At 44.8% G+C, this 23,338-nt stretch overlaps 1 protein-coding gene across 2 annotated transcripts in view; it reads left to right on the forward strand.

Annotated features, from left to right (window-relative positions):
• SKAP1 (src kinase associated phosphoprotein 1) overlaps positions 1 to 23,338 on the forward strand; it is a 156,056-nt gene that overhangs the window by 12,749 nt on the left and 119,969 nt on the right. Inside the window, exons 3-4 of one of the 2 annotated variants that reach the window (XM_074892335.1) lie at positions 4,935 to 4,960; positions 18,772 to 18,888. In XM_074892335.1, coding sequence (XP_074748436.1) covers positions 4,935 to 4,960; positions 18,772 to 18,888 — 143 coding nt within the window. Of the gene's footprint in view, positions 1 to 4,934; positions 4,986 to 18,771; positions 18,889 to 23,338 lie in introns of both variants that reach the window. The other variant, XM_074892336.1, reaches the window with a different exon arrangement.

Here is a 23,338-nt window from a genome sequence, read left to right on the forward strand (position 1 = left end):
TAGAGCTGCAAAGAGACCATTATAACCATCAAGGTTGACCCCCTGCATAACACAGACCATAAGATTTCAGACAACAATTTTTGCTTCTAGCCCCAAATGGATCTGGTTAGACTCCTTCAGCTCTGGGATTTGCTGTGAGCAGTGGATGCTGCTCAGAAACTCAAATTGTGGATGGGAGGAGGGGGTGTGTTAATCACGTATTTTCCTGGATTTCTGTGCGCTGATGGAATTTGTGACTCACCCCCCCCCATGAAACAGAGAACTAGAGGCCTGGGGTAGATCTGATGCTTGAGTTTTGTGTAAAGGTTGGAAATGTAGGAATAAAACCAAATTATCTTGGTGCTCCAAGAAAACACAACTCCTGCGCTCATACCAAAGGGCAAATCAAAGCCCAACTGTGTGCTGGGCTGCATCCAGAGCAGTGTCGGCAGCAGGGTGAGGGGGGGATTATCCCCCTCTGCTCTCAGGAGACCCCCTTGCAGTGCTGGGTCCAGCTCTGGGGGCACCCAGACACAGACCCACGTGTCCCCATGGACACGGACCTGCTCGAGCGGGGCCAGAGGAGGCCACGAAGATGCTCGGGGGGCTGGAGCACCCCCCTGTGAGGACAGGCTGAGAGAGTTGGGGGGGTTCAGCTGGAGAAGAGAAGGCTCCGGGGAGACCTTAGAGCGGCCTCCCAGGACTGAAAGGGGCTACAGGAAAGGGGGGAGGGACTCTTGATCAGGGGGTGTAGGGATAGGATGAGGTGTAACAGGTTTAAACTGAAAGAGGGGAGATTTAGATTAGATCTAAGGAAGAAATTCTTCTCTGTGAGGGTGGGGAGGCCCCGGCACAGGTTGCCCAGAGGAGCTGTGGCTGCCCCCTCCCTGGGAGGGTTCAAGGCCAGGTTGGACGGGGCTTTAGGCAACCTGGGCTAGTGGAAGGTGTCCCTGCCTGTGGCAGGGGGGTGGGACTGGATGATCTTTAAGGTCCCTTCCCACCCAAACCATTCTATGACTCTGATCTAGTGCAGCAGGAATAATACTGACCCGGGGGGAATTTCATCCTTGCGTATTTCAGGGCTTATTCTGTCCTTCCTTTTGGAACAAGAGGGGATATTTCTGGGTTTTCCTGGCTTAAACACTGCTGCTGAGGTGATAAGAGTGCTGAAGTAACTTCTTTACTGGCAGTCCTGCTTGGTCAGACCTGGAAGCATCACTGTCCTCAGGTGACTGCATTTGAGTAAGAGAGCTATGGAAACCAAACTCTCCTCTCTTGAAGGTGAATCCATCATAGCACAGCTGGGAAGGGTAGGATTTGCAGAACTTATTTTCAAGCCTCACAAGTGCCTAACTGATAGTCTTGGGTTGCTTCCAATCTTGCTTCTGCTATAAATCAGTACAAGCATAAGATCTGTGATCAAGGTCCTGGTGTGTCCTGGAAGCATCTTTCACTTCTGAAGACCAAGTCCTGGCTCTGTGGGAGCCAGCAGAAGGCTCTGGTCCTTACAGACTGTTAGTTCTGGCTCAAGACTGTAGGGACAGTGGGTTCCCATTGGGAACAAGGCTTTCTGACAAACCCGCCTGCTCTGTGACTCAGTTTCCCCTTTCAGTGTGACAACAGCATTTTCTTCTACTCTTTCTCATGGTAATTCACCCTTTGAGGTCTGCTAACACAGTTGAGTTGCAGATTTGATTTGGTCCGGCTGGAAACATTGCTATTAGGAGGCTGATGAATTAGAACTGGGATCTGTATGTTTTTCAGGAGCAAAGAACATAAACATTTCCAGAAAAGCGAGCCCCTCTGATGTTTGCTTGTTGAGTGCTTAACTTCAAAGGCTATACGATCATGAGAAACAGTTTGTGTGTTGAACAGAACAAATCTGTGGCTTCTTCCTGTCTGGCCTGAAAAATGCACCGATGAGGTGAGAGAGGTGGGTGGTTCGTTGCAAACCCTGTGGAGGAAATGCTTATAGGATGTCTTTTGTTACACTATTGGCAGTGCAACACTCGTTCTCTGGCTTTGTAATGGAAATCAGATATTTTTGGGTTAGTTCCTCACTTTATTGCATCAAAAATCTCGATAGATTCCTTTGAGTTCGTTTTGCTGAAGCTTAGTTAATGATTTGACAAGAGTGTTCCTTGTCTCCCTCCACTTTCTTAAGGTCTGATGTAAATTGGACCTTCCTATTTGGTTGAAAACTTTTCTATGCTTTGCCTTAACTGCTTCTCTTCTTGGGGGATTCCACCCGCAGCTGGTGGATGGGAGCTTTTTAAATCAAGTGCTTAACAGGAACAGTTAAGATATAACCAAATATATCACCTATTCCCAAACTTTCCGGTTAAAGAAATGAATGAGAAGCTTTTACTCTCAGGGTTTGTGAGATCTAAGAATTGTTTATTAAGGGTGAAAATGTCAAACTGATCCCAAGGAAAATAACCTCCAAAATAAAGACGCAGGTTCTGGTTTCTGACTTATACTGTCTGGCTCAAGGGGGGATGTGTATGGAGCAATTACTTTTTCTTATAATTATTCGCCGTGAGAAATTATTGAACTATAACTTTCAGGGTAAACCTCCAGCAAAGCTAGAGAATGAAACGTTGTGTAACTGCCTGTTACCCACAGTGTTAAAAGCATAACGTGCTTGTCAGTACTGTCTTAATTGGGAACAAAAATCAGAATTGGCCTCAAGCTCTGTACGTTGGAGAATGGCCCAAGCTGACTAACCTGCTTCTGCCAGCTGAGTTCCTCCTCCTCTGCTTTCTTCTGAATCTGTAAGCACGCATGTGACTTAGGGCTATAGATACACTTGAACTAGCCCTATTTGCTACCTAGGTTATTGGGGTAAAAATGGGCATTTTGCCCAAATAATTGTGTTTCTTGGGTAATGCAGGAACAGAAAAAGAATATTCTGGCCGTCTCTGAAAATGGTGAAAACATAACTCGCTGATTAACTGAGGTTGAAGTTACCTGCAGGAAGCATTGGGGGAAACAGATGCTGAAAGTCATCCCTTCCCCCACCCTCTCAGACATGTACAAAACATCGGGGGGAAGAAAGAAATCCTATAACTGAACATACTGAAAATACCGTGGCATCGTATGTGGGTGCCTCTTAAACTCTCAAGATAAGTAATTTATTCAAGATTTTCATGCAGTCGGTGGCAGATGAAGGAATTAGATCATTACTCTTTCATCTTCCCTAAAGAACAAGACCATCTTCCCCCCACTCCCGATTAAATTTTAAACTTTCATTCTCTGCTTAAGCCTTTCCAGAGTGAAAATGATCAAAGCATGAGATTAAAGACACATCCTGATCTGATGAGATTAGAATTTTTGACTGTTTCCTTATGCTAAAAAAAAAAAGAAAAAGCAAAGCATCTTTTTGGTATTTCCCCCCCACCTTAAATTTGATCAGGGTGAAGCTAACATGGGCTTGCTGGTCCAGTAGGAAATGGAACTCAATTTTACATTTTTTTTAAACCATTTTACTGTATTAAAAATGACAGAGGTTAGAAACAAAGCTCTTATACTTTTATTGAACTGGAATTAGAAGTGACAGAAAATCATTTTGGTCCTGGTGCAGTAAATGTTATCACTAAAACATGTTCAGGGGAGATTAGGACAGTCTCTCAAGCACAAGAGACAAAAGTTCACAAAACAAGAAGTGATTTTGCTGTCCTTGTCTCGCAGGCGTTGTCTGTTCAGGAGACAAAAGTATTTCAACTCTGAGGGATGCTGGACTTGGGGGGTCGGGAGAACACAGGTCCCTCTCGCAGAGCAGAGGCTGAGCCCAGGGAAGAGACGTTTCTCACATCGAATGTTGAATAATATTGAATAATGTTTGGATTCTCAAAGCAAATGTGGAGGAACAGTTAATGCTGACTGGAGACAAAAGGATGGGGGTGCTGTTACGGTTCTGCTGACCTTGGGCAGGTGGTGTCACTTCTCTGGGCTTGAGAGATAAGATGTAGCTGCTGCAGGATGGATAGGAAAGAGCTCGTTGTAAAAATGGGGGACCACTGCCAAGAGCGACCAAAGGCCCAGAGAAATTTGCAGCCCTTTCTTGCTACAAAGCACAGTGGTGTGGCTCTTTCCAATATAATACAACTGTTATTTATCACTGAGCCCATTCTCCCAGGAAAGTTTCTTCTGTCTGTGCACATTTTTTATTTTTTTTGTCCAAAGCAAACAAATAAATATTATGGCCCTAATCAGAATTCTGTTGTTGTTTGCTAATTAATCTGTGTCAGTAGCTTGAATGTTTGTGTTAAATCATTTTCTTCATGAAAGCTTTTAATGAGGAAACAAATTGATTGGATTTTTACACACTGGATTCTTGCCACTAATGCCTATAGACCAACCCTTTGTTACCTGTGAATGGGTCACTTTGTGGTTTATCCCCAATCCTTGATCTGTTTCCAGTGCTGTTCCCTTATTAAAATGACTCGGATATCAACCCAAGATGCACTCAAGGTGTAAGAGATGAAGAAATCGTGGAGGATTTCTTTTTTGCCACAGCCAGAAGTGGGCAGTGTGCATATTGCCCTCTGCAATGCTGCTGTTGGAAGGGAAAGTGTGAGATGAGGTTAAGAGTCCTAGAACAGAATTGTAGAATAGTTTGGGGTGGAAGGGACCTTTAAAGGCCTTTAATTAAGGCTGCAAAGCAAAAGTCGTGTAAACTTTTGCGTTTGGAGAGAGACGTGTTCTAATGGAAGGAAGTTGGGAGCCTTTGGAACTTTTCAAGAGGAGGAGATGTGAAGGAGGTTTGTCTGTAGGACTCGCAATTCCTCCTGAAGCTTCTTGCACAAAACGTGCGTTGACCATTCGCTGGGTTCCTGGCAGCACTCTGGCATAATTTTCCCATCTGTCACTTACTCATCAGGCTGGAACAAATCATTAAGAAAATAATATATGCTTATGTCTGTTTTTTTTCTTTTTTTTTTATTGTCTTTTAGGTACCACTTGGAATTTCTGCCCCGGGGTGAGTACAAGCCGGGGAAGGAGGGGTGAGTTCTTGCTGCTATGAGCTTTGGGAATAGGGAAGGGCTGGATGTGTGTGGCGTTTTCTATGCAAAGTCAACAAAGAGAAGAGCTTAAACTGAATATATAGCTCTGTGTGGCAGTTCTTAGGGGTGGAGAGGGGCAAAGCTGTGGTGAGGGCTATAGGAGGAGTTGGGGTTAGTATTCTTAGCAGCAGAAGTCCATTTCTCCTTACCCTTGAGAGCAAATAACACAAAACTGTATGGTGCTGACGTAAGCGTATTGTCTTGGACAAGCCCAGGAAATTTTTCTGCAAAACTTCTGTCTCCAGAAAGGCTTGAAGTTCAGAAAGGCAGTATATTCCCATGGGCCATTGACGCGGGAGCAAAGACTGTTGGGTAACCTTCAGCAAGTTTCCTCCAGTCTCATTGCTTCACGTTAACCCGAACTTGAAACTGAACCAACCTTCAGGTGTAGAAAACGGTCAGGCTGTAAATTTTTCAGGACCGTGACCATCTCTTGTTATGTCTGTTAACAAGCTGGGAGATTCTGATTGTGACATGGATCTTCATTTGTGCAATAATGGGAGGGATGATTTAAACTTTCCAGGGTGCCGGCAGGTCACAAGCCGTGTCAGTGGATACTTCTGCGTATTTGGAGCAATTGATGGATATGTATTTGCTCGGAGCTGACCTGGAGCTCCTCTGACTCCGTATCGGATCGGTGGAGCTCGGCTCTGATTCCTCATTTGGAGCACTGGGTGCAACCGGGCTGCAGCCAAGGCACATGGTTCGGTGGGTTCGTCCTTCTCCCTTAAACGATGGTTGTGATACGTGAGCACGGACAGAAGGATCTGCCACTGTTCAAACAAGATGGGAGCTGGGGCCATAATAAAAATCCTTGTGAGTGTTCCAACTCAGCTAATCCTTCATTTACTCCAGGAATAAATTCCAGTATGTTACCTCCTCGATCAGGGCCCACTTCCAGCACATCCTGTCTGTCTGGCAGCACAGAAATGTCAGAAATGCAGCAGCATTGCAATTCCCACTAGAACAGTGTTATCACATTTTAATATGAGCCTCGGTGCAGCCTCGGTGCTTCTAATTGCTTTCAAACCATTGTTTTCATGCGTTTGGTTGATGAACCCAGCATCTGGCATCATTTGAGAAAGTACAACAGACAGCTGTGTTCAAAATTAAAAAAAAAAGAGCGAGAGAGGATTAGAACACATAAAAGGGCTCAAAATTAGATTTTTTTTTTTTAAATTTTGAAAGTTCATACAATTTAAAGGGCGGAGGAGGGATGCTTTTGTTCTTTTGAAATAATCTTTATTCTTTTATAGAGTTGGAAGCCTAAGTAATATTAAGAAGATTGGTTTGTAGAACTGTGTAGAGATTTGTAAATGAATTGCTGAGCTTGCTTAAATGTCTGCTAGGAATTACTGTGCAAGTGTTTGGGTCCTCAGGTATGTAGGTATCTCTAAATGTGTCCTTATGTGGGAACTAATGCTACTTGGGGGAAAAAAAGTGCTAAGGAAGCAGGACAACTTGGGAGTGAAAACATGGGCTTGAGAGCCTCAACTCCAGCTTATGACACCTTGCTGGGGGAAGGAGAGGTGGTGATGAGAACCTGGTGCGTGTTGAATGGAAAAGAACCAGAGAACTAGGATGTGGGTCTTGGTTTTAAAGAAAAAAAAAAAATCTCATGTGCCTGGACGTATTGATAAGAGGACTGAAAAAAACAGGTACAAATTAGCCGCTTAGTGGCACTGCCAATGCTTTTAAATAACAAGTGGCAAAGGAAAAGGTGGCTTCTAAGAAGGGTTGGGGTTTTCCCTGTAATTCCTAGAAAACAGCTTTTCTAGAGGGGGTAAGCACAACTTGTGACCACATCTTGAACTCGGAGCCATGCTGAAATCCCTCTGAAGCCCAAAACCTCAGTGATTCCAGCTATTCCAACCTGTTGGTTTCCAGTATTGGCTGAAGCTAATAGAATTGGTCTTGATATTTCCCAGCAAGCAGAAATTTGTATGAAACAGGAGCGCAGGTCTTGAGGACAAGTTGGGTAGATGAGTGTAGCTTCAGAAAGATGTAAGTGAAGAGAGCGTAAGATTTGCAGGATGAGTTGCTGTGCCCAATTCGTACGCACCAAGCAATGTTGTTGACTGTAGCGTGTAGTTGCAAATTATTTTTGCCTTTTTCTTCAGGTGCTCTTTGAACAGAGCCCCAGGGTGACTCATTTCCTCTTGGAAGAGGGCTGACTTGCCTATGTGAAGCATTTTATACACTTAATATATTTTACGCATGCATGCCCTTTCTGTCTTGCAGCAACCTCCCCTTTGCGGAAAGAGAGTTAAGGAAAGTTGGCAAAGAAAATCTAGAGAAGACCTGGGTCAGTTGTAGCCCTCCCCCAAGTTCCTTTCTGCTGTTTCTGTCTCTTCTCACAATTCAGCACAGGGAAAATGGTCTGCAACAGCTTTGGTTTAGAAGAAACGAATGGTCTGAGGGAGCGGCGACAGGCCATTCTGGGGTACTGCAAGGAAATCCAGCATTAAATAGGAGGAGAGGGAAACGGGAGGAAAGAGATGAACATTTGGGAAGAGAATGGAAGGACAGGAAGGAATGCGAGAGGAGGGATTAAAGAAGAAAAAGGTGCATGTGTGGCTAAATAAGAGCTGTGGGTCAGGGCTGGATGTTTGGCTTTGCTGGAATGGGACTTTGCACTAAATTATTGTCACTGGTGTGTTCTGGCTTCTCCGTTCCCAAACGGCATGCAAAGATGGGCAAGTGTAAAAAGGCATATGGCCACTGGTAGCAGCGAGTTAGATGAAGTTATTGATGGCTATACAGTACTTTGAGATACTCAGGAGCACAAGTTGCTCTGTAACACTCTGTTTGACGACACGGACCTTTGCAGATGGAGAAAATGGGGCTCTGCCCCAGAACTGGCCCTCCAAATGCTCCTGGGGGGTTCCTGGGCCTTCCCATTGGGTGGGTGTCTCCTTAGCATGGCATTGCACGGAGAACTCTTAACTTCCACGTACTCGTTCACACTAAAAAACCTCAGAGTGGATGCAGTTGTAGGCATGAACTTTTTACTTTATTTTGAAGGAAACAACCCCAACTAGGTGAATAAAACCAGATTTATTTTAATTGAGCTTATGATAACACTTTTGTTTTTCCATCAAAAATTCATCCCAAATGATTTTCTCTGAAGTGCTGCATGCATATTTGCTGAATAGTAGAGTTCCTTAAAATATTCATGAGTAGTCAAAACATATGACAGAGAGGATAGCTGATCCCATTTATGGAATCTGGGAAAACTGAGGCTCAAGAAATGAACTTAACTTTCCAGAGCATCGACAGATACATCCAGGGGTCCAGATCTACTGCTGCTCCCAGCTGCGTGCCAGAGAATGTCGCCTCCCTAAAGTTGGGAGCAATAAATATAAATGTGTGGCAGGGAGGTGGGGTAAGGGACAAGCTGGGATAAAATGTGACTTAAATTTGGAGCCTTCATATTCTGTAAAAGGATTAAGCAGGTAACAGCGTGGAAAGTCTTAGTAGGCCACTTCTCTCATAGTATATACTATTTAGATGAAGTGCATATCGTTTTACCTCTATCGTCCCTGCTCACTTTGGCTCGGATGCCAAGTGCTTCATGGGTCGCCAGTTATTCTTGGGGTTGGATGTGGTAGCAGTGCATGAGGTATGTATATACCCGAGGCACGTGTGTAGTTTTCTTTCATTAACTGGCATTATACAAAGGCCTCAAGTGTTAGATTTATGAAGTAGTTTTTCTATATAAAACCTCAAATCTATTGAATTGAACTGAAGCAGAGCTGGATGGGAGACGGAACTGTGCATTTCCCTAAACCGCTGCTCCCTCGTATTGCATATTTGGTTCATGTAGTTATGACAAGTACAAGTAGCAAATCATTAAAGCAGCAAAAACACCATCTTTACTGTAAAGATCCGCTTTGAAGCTGAGGCAGAGTGTTCCTGAATTAATGGAGTGCACAGTGATTTTACTAAGTTTTATTTATAAAAACCCCTCTTTGCGTTCATGCCAAGAGTCTCCAGCTCAGTGGTAAGCAGGGTTCATAGACAGAAACCTAGTCGAGATTTATGATGTGTTTGAAAACGCAAGGGAAAAAATATCGAATTGACAATATTTGTAACATATTGTTAAAATATCTATTCTATCGCCATGCTTGGAATTCCCCTGCTTTATAAACATGAGTGCCAGCTACAACCCTTGAAATGTCATAACATGTAGAGACAAAAAGAAAACAAAAAAACTTTTGTTAGAATGCCTTCTAAAGTCCAAGATGTGTTTGGGTGGTGTGTGGGACAGAGTTAATTAATGAAAAATAAAATATACACAAAGGCATATGTTCTTTAACTTAAAAAAGAAAAGTTCTAATATCAACAATTCTGACAGCTCCCTTTATCAGCGCTGAAGCTTTGCTTCCTGCAACTCCGAGCGTGCAGTTCTTTGCCTCTGTGTATGTATTATTTTAGGCAAACTAATCTGTGTAGAGACAGTATTTTTTGCATTGAAATCCCTCCTGTTTCATAGTTTCGCAAACTCTGAGCAGCTGCACAGCTTTGCTTTTACACGGACTTATAAATTATTCTGCTACCTAAGGTATTGTGCACAAATTTTGGAGGCGAGTAACGATTATAGGAGAAAACAGAATGCTCTGCTTGGAAAAATGTCATAGGGAGGAGGCGTCTGTGCTCTGGGAAGGGCTGTGTGGCGGTGTATTTGCATTTTTATTTACATATATACATAGAAAAATCAAGAGGTATATGTAACTTTGAAACTGTTGCTATTGCATTTTGAGTGTTCAGACCAGAAATCAAGTCCCACTTCCCCCTCCCTGCTTATCATGAAGCTTTAAAATCTTTTAAAAACCTGGGAGTCCAGGCCAAGGGCTGCGACAGACCCTTCAGCTGGAGAGAGAACTTGGCGGAGCACTGGGGTGTGCTGACATCCAGCCTCAGCCCAGGATGGGGCTGGGGTGGAATCTCGACCCAGACTGCCCCCGTGAGCACCCCTGAGTGCGGTTCCGTAGCGGTGAGAAATGGGTTTAGCTGGTTGTAAGCGCAGAGTAATTAAGGGGGAGATGTTTATCCCTGATTGAAATTCATATTGCTGTAGCACAAGGAAATGCAAAAGATGTTTTCAGCATTTCTTGAAAACGTTAGACGCTTCTTTTTGGGTGTGTTCATTGCATGAAACGAGGGGAGGAGAAGGGAAAAGCCTCCAAGAATAAACGTGTCAATTGATTTTAAAAAAAATCAGGTTTGCTGTTATCAATCTTTACTTGGAGCCAGCAAATGAAGAGCTTGCAGAATTTCTAATAGGATTGAAAGCAGGTAACAGCTACTAGCAGTTTGGCTCAGTTATTCTGCAGTTAATGTCAAAACTTCCATGACCTTTATTGAGAAGAATCAGGTTAATGAGGAGGGCTTTTTGAACTCTTTTTAAACCAGCCCATTGATTTAAAACTTCTTACAAACTTGAGGAAGGTTTCCTGGTTTGGATTACTAGATGCTTCTTGGAGATCTCTACTTCATTAATCAAAGTGTTCAAGTTACTGAGTCACCCATAGCCCTTTGAAACCCATCCGAATTGTAACACCGTGGGGCAGAGCTTGCCCTCTTTGTTCACATTTAGCAGTGTCCCTGCTTCCCTCCCCGGGGAAGTTCAGAGCACGCCAGACTCCTACGAATAAAGCAATGTACCATAAAGAAGAAGGTATAAAAATGTCAGTAAAGATGCTAAATATACAGCAGTTTGGGGAGCCCCAGTAAGTTAAATATTAACAAGTTCTATTGCTCTCACTTTGGTCAGTTAATAAAATACTCTAATTATTAGATTGTCTAAATTGCCTGATGTGCAGCTTTGGAGATAGAGAGCCTTCTCAAATGAACCCTCAGTGTTTTCTGAACTTGTTTGAGTAATAGGAATGTGCTGCAGCTTTCTTTTTTTTATAAAGAAATCTCAGGGGTTACTGTAATGTGCTTAGATGGACGCGCAGCCCCAGCGCTGCCCTGTGTTCATGCAGAACAGAAGAAGGTTCAAGAAATTGTCCCACTGAGGATAGAGCATGAGAGTGTTCATGTATACGTCACCTGAGCTTTCTCACAGTGGGAAATAGACCCTCCTGCTCCACAAAAATGGGGAAAAACAATGTAAATTCTCTGTTCTGGCCATTAAGATGGTTTGGAGCCCTTAGGAAAAGGAGTGTCCTGTTGTGTGTCTTTGAGCCCTTGCCCGGCAGGGCTGGGAGTGCAGCGCCGGGTCCCGACCCCTGGGTCTGCCAGGCCTTCAGCTGGTTCAGCTCTGGAGCTCTGAGCCTGTCTCCCCCCTCTCCCCACAACGACTTCTGCATTGCTTTGGTTTGTAGAGCAGTAACCCCATGCAAATCATCTGCGAAATAGTGATTCTGCCCTTTAGTCGACTCCATCCTGAAAACACAACTGTAAAATCATCTTTTGCATCATCATAAATGCTTAATGGGCATCTCCTGCAGTCCCCAGAGCCTATCGCTCTGCTGTATGCTCCTGTCTTTGCATTCACTGTCTGCACTTATTTTAACAGTGAAAATTGCTACAGATACGGGCAAGACAGCCTCCTTGTGTCTTGTCATTGGAATATGCTCGCTAAACCCCAGCTCCCTTGTGGGTTGGTTCTGTCTATTCCTCGCTCACTTGGAAGGGTTTCAGCTAAGAAAATACGCTGAACCTACTGATGCTGCAACGGACATTACTCAAAACTATTTGGCCTGTAGCTTCCTTTTTGGTACCAATGACATTGACATTTTTTTTTTTTTAGATCCCAGACTGTGTTTGCAGAACTGCTTGTTAATTATTGCACTGCACAAGCGTGGAGTCTGGCTTTACAGACACTTTTTGCTGCGTTCTTAGCAGAGCTGGTACCTCAGAAGATGAACCAAAGTACAGACTTGTACTTTCCCTCAGTACCCCCAATCCTTTAAACGAAGACCTTCTCTCTTCAGAAGAGGCTCACAAGGAATAATTTATTAGCGGACAGAAATACAAACTGTTGGTAGCTTTAGGCTGGTTTTGCTCACATTAGATGGGCTTTGTATTTCACTGGTGTGTTACTGGGTCATGAAAGAAAGAATAAATCTTGTTTACTTGTTTACATCCCGTGGGAATCTTCTGCTGCGCTGGGTTTCAGGCTTGTTCCTAGCAAGACTGAACTGTGCTGGGCTTCCCCTGTCAGGCAGCTGGTCTGTGTAGCTGCTGCCCACTTGAGAGGCAGAATATGTGGAGCCTTTACTGAAAGGGTGCCAAGGATTGCAGGAGAGGAGCTGGAGGGAGGAAGTTAGAGGGGGAGGGAGAGAGCAAACACACAGCGAGAAAAGGAAGAGAAAAGTGGAGAGGAGAGCTCAGCTGGGGAATGGCACAAGGGGCTGGCAGGGGATTAGAAAATAGAGTGATGGGAGAGAGGCGCTGTGAGCTCAGCAGCTTGTTTTCATGAGTTTGGGGGGATATCAAAGCCCCCCCCCATCAGCTATTTGGCTTCGTGAGAATGAGCTTTGCTGTCTTACAGAGCAGCCCTGGCAAAGTTGTCTTTTGGGCAGCGCTTACAAGTCGCAAACTTCTTGAATGTCATTTGTGGGGTGGCCTTTTTGGTGTGTGAATAGGACTTGGTTTTTATATTATTGGCTCTTCTTCCTTTTTAGAAATAAACCCATCATCGGCCGTGGGAAGGCTTTGGTTTGAATATCTGCATGTCAGATTAAAAGATTGACAAATTAATATCTTCCAGGTTATTTTTTGTTTTGTGAAATCATTAAGTTTCTTTGACATATGATAGAGAAAATAATTTAACCCCAGCCTGCTGTGACCTTTTCAGCCTCCTTTGGGGTTATTCTCTTGATGCTGAGAGTTGCAAAACTCGAATTGCTTTTGGCGTAAGAAAACACTTGGACCCGTTGTAGCGTTTTGATTTTTTTTTTTTTTTTTTTTTTGGTGTCCCCCGACGACAGGAGTAGGCTTTGCACTCCAGAAAGCTTTAGCAAATCTACCCGCTGGCCGTCCCCGAGGGTGGGAGGGCTGTGGCCCCGCTCCCCCGCGCAGCGGTGCGGAGGTTCCGCGCGTCTGGCGGCGGCCGCGCAGCCCCGGCTGAAGCTGCGCGCTGCAGCCCGACCTGCTGGGCACCCGGCAGCATTGCAGCCGCTCGGCCTTTCGCAGGCGGCGCTGTGAGTGGCCCATTAATTTGCTTTACTACGTATAATTAGCAAAAACTGGAGCCTGAGTGGGCAAAATTAGGCTTGGACTGGATTCACTTGTCAGCCAGCCAAGACCTGTTTGGGTCGACGTTTCTAAACCCGTGATAAATCGGCTCCCGCTTCGTGCGAGGAAGCCCCTCGCTTTGCTCTTGACCCCGTTGCCGTGAGGTGGGACCCGTCCCACTGATAAAACACGGCGGAGGCAGAGAGGGGTCCTGCTCCCACCACGGCCTTGTTTGCCTCGTGAGCCAGGGACGAAGTTATTTTCCTTCAGTGCATGATCTCCGCATCCAAGAAAATACTTATGAAGTGGGATAAACACTTTGAGATCTCTGGATAAAGACATTTCTCTTGTAGTTTCTGAATAAAACCACTGTTCCTAGTACAGCCCAGGAGGGGAGGACGGACATGTGTGCGTATCACAGTGACGTGCAATAGAAAACATGGGATTTTCAGGCAAATATCACGTTCCCCAGGCACTGGCGCTATAAGGAAGTTGCTAAGTCTGTATGAAGAAGGTGCAGAAAATCTACATCCACCAAAACCTCAGTTATTCACGTATTAATCACGGGGGGCTAACCACACAGATCCAAATGGGCGCTTAGGAGCTGATGAAGCCTTTAAGGCATGCAAAAAAAGAAACATCGTACATTTTCTAGCCCATAAATGTGTTTAAAAAGGTACGTAATTTATAATAGCAATGTTGACAGAGCTTTAACTACATTACAAAAGCTAAACTATAATATATTTACATGTGAGCAGTACTTACTGTGTGGGTGCGTCTCTGTTGATGTGTTTCCATCTGATTCTCCATAATTTCTGCGAGTGATTGTAGTAGGGGATATTAAACCATAGTATTGATAATACTTTTACAGCTCTGCTTTGGGAAATGCATTACTGCTAAATTAGTCCCTGAAAATCTAGAGATATTAACACTGTCGAGCATGAAGGCAGATGGGATTTGGATCAGAGACCTTTATTTGTAGTATGATACTAAGGACTCATTACTTTAAAGCAGGAACTTTGTTTCCTTGAATATTAACTCGAGTTGGGGATTTTACTTCCGCTTTGGCATGAACAAGCTTATCATAAAAGCGTAAATGGAACTTGCTTGGTATTGATTTTTCTTATGCTCTAAAAAGATGCTTAATGAAACTCTAGGTACCTAGATAAAGACCTTCACTGAATGCAAAGTAAGCTTAATTGCAGTTCCCTTAACAAGCTACTGGAGATGAGGGTTTTTTTCTACTACAAAGCCCTTTCACCTATTCAGATTGTTTCTCTTCCTGTGTGTGCCAGGATGCATTAATACAGCTTTTATATTCCACACCCCCCTCCATGAGAGGCAAAGTGCAGCTTAAAGAAAGGAAAACTTCTTTGCCAGTTCACGTGTGAAAAAAAATTTGGTCTTGGGGAGCTTGATTTTTGAGGCCTCAATAAGAGGTTTTAGTCTTAAAAGAGAGTAACTGTCCCTCTCTCACCTCTGCAGAGGGGGAGACGGGCATGGAGGCGTGTGCTGACACCGTGCAACAGAATTTGTAGCAAAACCAGAACGTGAACTGAGGTTTTTCTAGCGTTTGTCGTAAGACCTGTCATCTGCCAGGTCCTGCAACGATGCCAGAGCAGAGGTCGGGCTTTTATTTTTACCTCCAGCATTGCAAGCCCCAAAGCAAATAGGATGGGTAGGTTCAGGTTATTCCCTTCCTTGCAGAGAGCAGCGTTTGTGCTCTTGAGGTTGCAGAGAAGGAAGCAACAGTGTGTTCCCTCAGCGTGGTGACTCCTCCTGCAGGTCCTGCTCATGCTTCTTGCTCAGAGCCCTGTTAAGGCTTCATTTGGTTCTTTCCATTCTCATCTTGGTAATTTTTTTTCTCCTTTGATGCAGGGGCTTCGCCAGAGGCTGCGTCTCTGCCTGATGCCAGCTCTGTGCGATGTCCATGGGTCCTGCAGGGACCTGCTGTGACTGATGCGACCTGATGCTGCTGTTCAAAGTCGCTGCGCTTGGAGCTGCCGCCCCCTCTTCTGCTGGGGACACCCCTGTCACCAGACACACAATCTGTCCCCTCTGTAATTTGCTGAGTCGATACGTATAAAGCACAGTATCTGTGTTAATGACACAGAATGCTTTCAAGCCCCTCTTTCTGCTGCTGTACGAGAAACTCTTTCTGCAGAAAATCACAGACTGCTCAAAAATGGCGTAATTTTTTTTTTTTTCTCATGCCACAACTATCATGAAGCAAGCAAGCTGGGTATTTAGCACACTTGAGGGTAGCCAAACAGTGCCAGGGGAGCCCCTGGATGAGGTCTAAGCCCGAGAAACCTCTTGCTCTTTCCCTTAGAGTCAGTCTTGCTTTTGTTCATGCTCCAAAGAGCGATAAGTTGGGGAATTTTGCTGAGAATTTGAGTAGGAAGATAGAGCAGCTTTGCGTCAGGTGCAGAGTAATTATTTGCTGGGGTTCTGTGCTATTTGGTTTTTATTCCCTGTGTTTTCATTAAAAGCTAATGAGTTTTTTCTTCATTCAGAACAATAGCTTGGCCCCTGACAAGTTGTTGGTTATTTTTTCTGCTTGGACTCAACTAGCTGTTGCTGCTCCATAAACTTTATGGAGAAGTGGATTAAAGCACTAGAAGTTCTCGTAATGCAAATCCAAATGGAAAGGCAATAGGATTTGTTTTAAGTAGCTACATCTGCAGAGTTTTTGTTGGGGTTTTTTTTTGGTTACTGAAACTACAGGTGGTGTTTGAAAATATTCCTAATACTAAACCAAACAAAATGCCTTTGTTTGTATTGATTTGTGTTGCAGCAGCTCATGCAATTCCAAGTCCCACTGTGCTTGGCATGATACATGTATGTATGTGTGGCAGCGGGGTATATTTGAGGGGGTTGTGGTAGCCTGCATGAACACGGGAAGCCCCGGTTTCCACTCCTGCGTGGGGACAGCAAGAAAGAGCACATTTGTGGTGACACCCCCCCCCCCACGATATTTCATACTTGGGAATTATTCTGCCAAAACAGGGACCTGTGGCTCGATTCTACCCCGTGGTTGATGTGTGTAACAGCTTCTCCTGCTGTTAAAGCCAGTGACTTATTCTTGCAAGTAACTTTCTTGATTGGGCCCTTGTTCTTGTTCCAAATGGTTTACTGCAGCCATGCAGCGACGCGTGAGCCGTGCCTCCCCGGCGCGGCGGCTGCACCGCGCCACGCTGCCTCCTGCTCGTCAGAAACCAGAAGCAGTTTGCTCGTTATCGCAATAATCCTGCACCTGTATCTCGTTATAGGGGACCACCTGTTACCTTGGTGTTTGTTTGAAAAGCTGGGTTTAATATGGTGCAGTTTGGTTGAAAGAAAATGTTCTTTTTAAGGGGCTGAACGGGCTTATGGAAAGTGTCTTATAATGCTGGCATCTTCACATCGCTGCAGATAGTCGAGCCCGCAACGCTGCAGCACGGCACGGAGGAAGGCTCCTCATTAGAATGAACACCGTGTTTTCCTACAACGCTGTTTGGTAGCAGCTTTTTATACAGGCTTTTTAGAGCTTTGTTTATTTGAGGATCTCAAAGTGCTACAGTAAAACAGGGAAGAACCATCCCCTTGTCACACACAACTGAGCAAAGCACTGAAATGACTTCTCCAAGGTCAGGCGGTCGGTGGGGCGCTCACGGATGCGCTCTGCTTCCCAGAGTCTGGCCAGCGGAGCGGGGGATTTCAGTCTTTGCTTTTTAACCCCTAATTGTTTTTTTTTTTTTTCTTCATGGAGGTGCATGCATGAATTTCAGTTTGTTGTAGCATAGAGGAACGTGCTTTGCTTACTCTTCACGGCTGCGAAGTAGTCCGTGGATGAAAGACTGCTGCAGTACCACCTCTGCCGATGCCTGATCTCGCAGGAGGGATCAGAGCCTGCCCTTTTGGGCCAGGGACCTGCAGTTTGTTTCTTGGCATGAGAGATTAACAGTGCAGATGCCGAATGATGCACCTCTCAAAAGGAGAAAAGTTATTTTCTGAATTTCCTTTTTCTCCGGAATCTGATGTTCCGCACACTGCGTGCTGGGATGGCGGCTGGAAGCAAGTGAGCATAGGATTGGGAAAAGATTTGATTACTTCTTGGGCTCTTCCCCTGTTAGGAAAGTTGTAATGGCTTAAAAGGTGGACTGCCAGGGACCCCTCTGTTCTGTCACTGACCCCCGCAGGCCTTTGGTAAATCTTAAAGTCAAATCTTCAATCAATTTTCCAAGACCTTTTAGTTTACAATATCAGCAAGACTATCATGGTGTCTGGCACCCAGTGTGATTCGTTTTTTAGATTTGTTTTTTAAGGATTACCCTATGGGAGGACAATCTTGTGTGCGTTAGGCTCTTCACAGCCAGATTGTTCCTTTTGGTGAAGAATTGAAGTTTTCTCGAAAATGGGCCCTTGAACGCAGGAGCCTGGCGTCTCTGAGAGCTTCACGCTCAGAGCAAGCAAGGGAAGGTTGCAACCTGGGATGCTGAAAATAAAACACATCCAAAATATTGTGTCACGTCTTTGTGCAGCTGGAGACTTAATGGCGTCTCCACTGTGTTTCTTGGTGGGAGGAAGAGCGTTGTAACCCTCCGTTCCAGGCCTTGGTACCCTTTCATCAGCGCTTGATTTAAACCACGGGGCACCGTTCCTCTGTTTGCTGAGATAAAACTTGGTTTTAGTGTTTGAACACAATTAACATCAGCTGAAAACTCACCTTTCTTGCTGTTTGTTGTGTGTTGAATGAGTAAGCAGCTGTCTTTGCCTCTGTTATCAGCAGTCTGGGCTGTGTGTATTCAGGAAATGTAAGGCAAAAGCTTGAAAGACCACTTTTTGGCTTTGTATAGGGTGAGTAGTATTTTCTTCTACAGGTAGGCTAGCTGCACTCCATTTATATTAAAATTTGATATTAACATCTGTCACTGTAGTATCTCAGGTACCTTCTGCTTGAGATCCAATATCAGTAGCAAATTCCCTAGCGAAATGTCTGCTTACAGAAAAATTCAATGCAACATCAAGTATGGGGAGGTAGTAGCTCACACAGACATGTTGCTTTCTTAATTTGTATGTGCCTGCCTGTCACAGGGAGTCAATCTTTTTTCCCCTACCACTCTTCAATTAAGGATCTCAAAGCTTTTTCCTACAATATAGGAAGATTCTTCACTCTAGTGAAGCAGGTAGCGTGGTCCTCCATTTTACAGATGGATGATTTACGCAGAGGTCGTGTGCTGAGAGCAAGAACAAGGAATTGGACATAGCTCTAGTAGTTTGGCCCCAAGGCTGGTGTTTTCAGCCTCCTCCTCGTGTGCCTTCCAGGTGTGAAGTCTGTACATATCCAGCATGAGTGTTCTTGCAGCAGGAATATGCTGCCTTGGCTCTAAACGATGAATCTGGCCTTAAACCCACAGAAGTAGTTCTGGGTTTTGTAGAGGACTTCAGTGGAAGGTGGGAACCAAAAGAAAACGTGTCTCATGGTGTAGGCAATACTATTTAGGTTTAGAAATGTGTCCTCTTCACTAAAATCAGGCTCTCCCTCTCTTTCTAGGAGAGGATCAGCATGATGCTGGCTTTGGACAGGACAGTTCTGATGAAAATCAGAGCTGGAGTTTGGCCCCTTCCATGACATCTGATGCTTCACTTCCATCAGACTTCCAGGATGATGGTAAGTCACTGATGCTTTTTGAAGTTCTTAAGAAGATCGAAAGGTAAGCGTAATCTAGCATGGCTGCCTTGTCTTTCATCCATGTCATAATGCAGGAGGTGTGCTCTGGTTTTTTTGGTTGACTGGTACCTGTTTTGTCAATGACCATAAAATGCTATGGTGAGCCTGAATTTAATTTAGTATTGCTGGTTAAAGGTATGTATTGATCATCTTGGTGCAAACTGGAGTTGGTTGTTCTATTTTGGATTGACAACGGTGTTGGAAAAGAGCAGAATTTGACCCGGTGACTAGCGTTTCCCAAAGTTAACGTGTGACTTTTGGGTGTGTTTCTTCTTGGGTGCTCAGTCTCGCACTTCAGAGGGGCTGTGTCTTCTCAAACCTTGTCTCCCCCCACCCTTGGAAAACGAGACCTCTTAAAAGTGCTTTGCTTTGGAGAGCCCTTTTTTTGGACCTTCTAGTGCTTGGGAATTTGGGGCCGCTTCTTCCTGCGAGCGTGGAAGCGCTCCCAGCCGAGCGGTGGATGGGAGCTGGCATCCGAGGCCAAGGGCACTTTCCAAAGCAATCGGTGTCCAACGGGGGGTTTTCTGGGCAAAGAGTTGCTGCGATGCTCACGTCTGCTTGTGGTGGCAGTTTAGGAGTGATGGATTTGCGATGCGCTATTAAAATTGAAGCCTACGGAGGTGAGATTGTTCTGATCTTCTCAGGGGTTATCTCTGGGCCCTAGTGAAAGCTTGACTGCTTTGGTCTCAGATTCTCAATCTCCCACTTCCCACAGATCTTGTTTCCTCCTCCCCTTTTCCTTCCCTTGCACTTTCCCCCCATGCTTTCTTATCCCCCCCCGCCTTTGTCCTTCCTCTTGCATTTTCTCTGCTTCCATCCCTCCTCTTCTCCACCTTTCTCTACTCAATGTACTCTTTCATGTCTACTCCCACTCTTGTTAGTGAATCGGTAGTCATTAGTCAAGGATACAAAGAAATGAGGATTTATTTCGGATGAGGCCATAAGATCTGATGGGCACCAAAGTTAGCTGCTTCGCGCAGCGCAAAACACCCGGCGTATCTGCTGTGTGTGTTGATTCAGGCTATAAAATGAACGGCTTTGTTTAGACTGATTAGAGACAAGGTTAGTCTGATAGTTAGCTAGTAACTGCAGCATGAAAGGAGGTGTGGAGGCCGGGATTGGTTGTTTTAAATAATCTGTGTGCTCAGATATGATGCACTTACGCAGAGTGCGGGTGGAGAACGTGTGACAAGGATAATGGATGTTGGCCTAAATGGGACATGAAAGCGTGCTGAAGACCTCAAGCTTGGCCTCGTCAGGCGAGCAATGTCTTTATGAAGTCTAGGGTTTCTCCTGGCGTGTTTATTAAGCTTGTCTAAGGAGGTATTTGCTTTGCTGACTTTGAGTGGTGGTTTTTGGCAGCTCTAAGGGGCAGAGTTTGACATAACACTTGCAAGGTATGCAAACACTTGGCACCACTGGAAGTTTTCAGACACAGATGAAATGCCAGGCTCGATGGAAGGTTGCCCAAATGGGTGAATGGCGAGGAGATTGATAACACAGAAAAATTACATACTACAAAAAGGAGGGGAAAAAGCTGGCATCGAGAGCAGTTACATTAAAATGAGGTGTTAGTTCTTGGAAACTGGTAGGAGTGCTGAATAACAGCAAATCATGGGCTTGACTTTGTGTGTGTTCGCTCTGGATGAAAGTTGAGCAATTCTGGCTGACTAGATGCAGGCTGTTAGTAGTCTGAAACAGTAATATTAAAGGGAAAAAAGGCTGAACACAGGATTTTTGGAACTTTTTCTTTGGCCTGCCATGATCTGTAGAGGCATCATCAGAATGAATTTTTCTAGATATCTGCCAGTGGGATGGATATGGATCAGGGTTGTGATTTCCTCCGGGTTTTTGAATTTCGATGATGACTTACTATCAGATTTTTTTGTTTACTTAGGGAATTTTTTGTGTTTGCTTGTTTTCTTTGCTTACTTTTTTCCCTATAGAGGGTGAAGGCACAATGATTTTTTTTTTATAGACAGCATCATGATTTTTTTGCTTTTTTTTGTAGAAGGCACCATGACGTGTTTTTTTTTGTAGAAGGCACCATGACGTGTTGGTTTTTTTTTTGTAGAAGGCACCATGACGTGTTGGTTTTTTTTTTGTAGAAGGCACCATGACGTGTTGGTTTTTTTTTTGTAGAAGGCACCATGACGTGTTTTTGGTGAATATGAAGTCAGTCACCTGAGAGAGTTTAAATCAGTAGTTCTGAGAAGTGGATTAAGCTAAAGGGTGTGTCAAACAGCCTCGGTTTCTGAATTAGAGCATCCTTGTGGGAGAAGTAGGAAGTTTTAAGATTGCATGAACTGATTTTCATGTTTTCAGTTTGCCTTGTCTTCTCCAGGTGGGCACACTGCACTTTTGCTGTGCCCCTTTTCGCTTCCACGCTCTCCTGTCTGTTCAGCCAGCGAGGTCCCTGGAGCAGGCACCCTGCTCCCATGTGCTGCTATGGAGCCTGGGCCACCACGGCCCCTCGGGGTGCTGCTGTCACCCAGATGAGTGACCGAGAGCTGCTCCTGTCAGGCAGCACAGGTGGCTGATGCGTGGGGGTAATCCATCTAGCTACGGCCAGAAGAATAAATTGGCCAGTTGTAGGAACACACTTATCATTCCTGTGGCTTTTTTCCGTCCCTCCTTAGCCCTGTTTTGAAACAAGAGGTTGTGTCCTCGGGTGCAAGCCCACAGCGCTGTTAAAGGCTGCTATCTCCCGCCTTCCTGAATTTCCCAACTTTATTAATTCCAGGTTTTAATGGAAGCAGGTCTCTGACTGGGATGATGCTCGCTTCTGTCTCTTGCTACAAAAAACGGGGCAGTTTGGAGGCAGGGGAACGCCACCACTGTTTGTTTTGAACAGACTTTGCCTTGCTTGCTCTGCACTTCTCGTGGGAATCGGAGAACCTTCCAAGTTGTCTCTGGAGGGAGCGAGAGGGACTGAGCGAGTTGGGGATGACTTTACTCAATGAGGCATGGCCCAGCTCTATAGGATCGTCCCTAATGAGTGATTAAGAAGCTAATGTTTGTACAGTGCTGGGAGGCTGGGAAGCGCTGTGGAAGTACTAAGCACTGTTATAATGATAAGTATTTCTTAGGAGACACTTCCCACGTAATGTACCCGGCTCAGACCACTTGAAGACTTTTCAAAACTGTTTTGCCTTTTAAACTGGTAGATCACTTAATTTGCCAGTGTTCCTGCATTTAGTTTTACTGAAGCATGAGGTCGGTACCACGGCATCCTGAGGGGTAGGAGGTGCACATCTTTGATATCTAACACCTCTAGATATTGCTTTATCGGTTGGGGTTTCCCTGGGGCTCCATCACGGCGCTTCTGCGATCATTGCCAAGTGATCTCCTGCCGGAGGGGTGCTGAGCCGGGATCCAAATGATTCACTGGGCGTCACGGCGAGATCACGCAGAGCTGAGGGGCTGAGGGCCACTGCGGCTTGTGCCCCCCACGCGTGGCTATCGGCTGTGCTGCCGTGTCACAACAACATAAGCGACAATATATTTTCTTTTATATTACACAGGTATCGGTTAGCAGGTGGAAGGGAGCATAACTCACAGTGACAGGAATGTACTTTACGGGTTCTGTTAGGCATGGTAAGAAATCTTGCCTCTGACTTCCAAGATTTTTCCATCATGTCAGCAGAGAACTTTGGCCAAATATACAGCTCATTCAGTTCTGTGTTTTTTGGTTTTTTGTTGGTTTTTTTTTAAATACATAAGTTCTGAGTATCTTCAAATCAAATCCTTTAGCAAAAATTCCCTTTGCTTTATAAAAATGTGCTAAAAATGGCTTTTATCTTTAAAGCTGTGGAGGGTGGTAGATGAGATGGTACTTCACAGTTGCCCCAGTGGCTTGGGGATGGGAGGGGGCAGATACAAATGCAACGTGATGCTAAAACTTTTTTTGGGGGATTAGAGACTGTAAAGAGGTGGCACGTCTTAAATCCATCTCCAGGTACTTCTTGAACTCGTTTGGTCCTGGAGAAGGCCCCATTTGCTCATGTTTGACCTTCTAGTCCATAGAAATGGGTAGGGAGACGATAAAATGCCAAAATGAGTTTTGTATGTAACTCTTCAGAAGGAAGATGTTGCCGAGCCAACTTGCAAATCCAGGGGAGATGGGCTGTGAATTTCTTTTAGAAGTTTCTTGCCTGGGCCGTGGCAGCCTCTCCATGTGTTTCCTGCCTTTCAAGGTGTCCTGTGTTCTCTCTCGGTTGTGATTTCCTCCGGGTTTTTGAATTTCGATGATGACTTACTCTCAGATTTTTTTTGTTTACTTGGGGGATTTTTTTTGTGTTTGCTTGTTTTCTTTGCTTACTTTTTTCCCTATAGAGGGTGAAGGCACCTGGTGGTTTGGAGCCCCAGATCCTTTCTCCCTGAAGTGTGT

This window comes from Strix uralensis, chromosome 22 (genome assembly GCF_047716275.1).
Source record: "Strix uralensis isolate ZFMK-TIS-50842 chromosome 22, bStrUra1, whole genome shotgun sequence".
Classification (NCBI taxonomy): Eukaryota; Metazoa; Chordata; class Aves; order Strigiformes; family Strigidae; genus Strix; species Strix uralensis.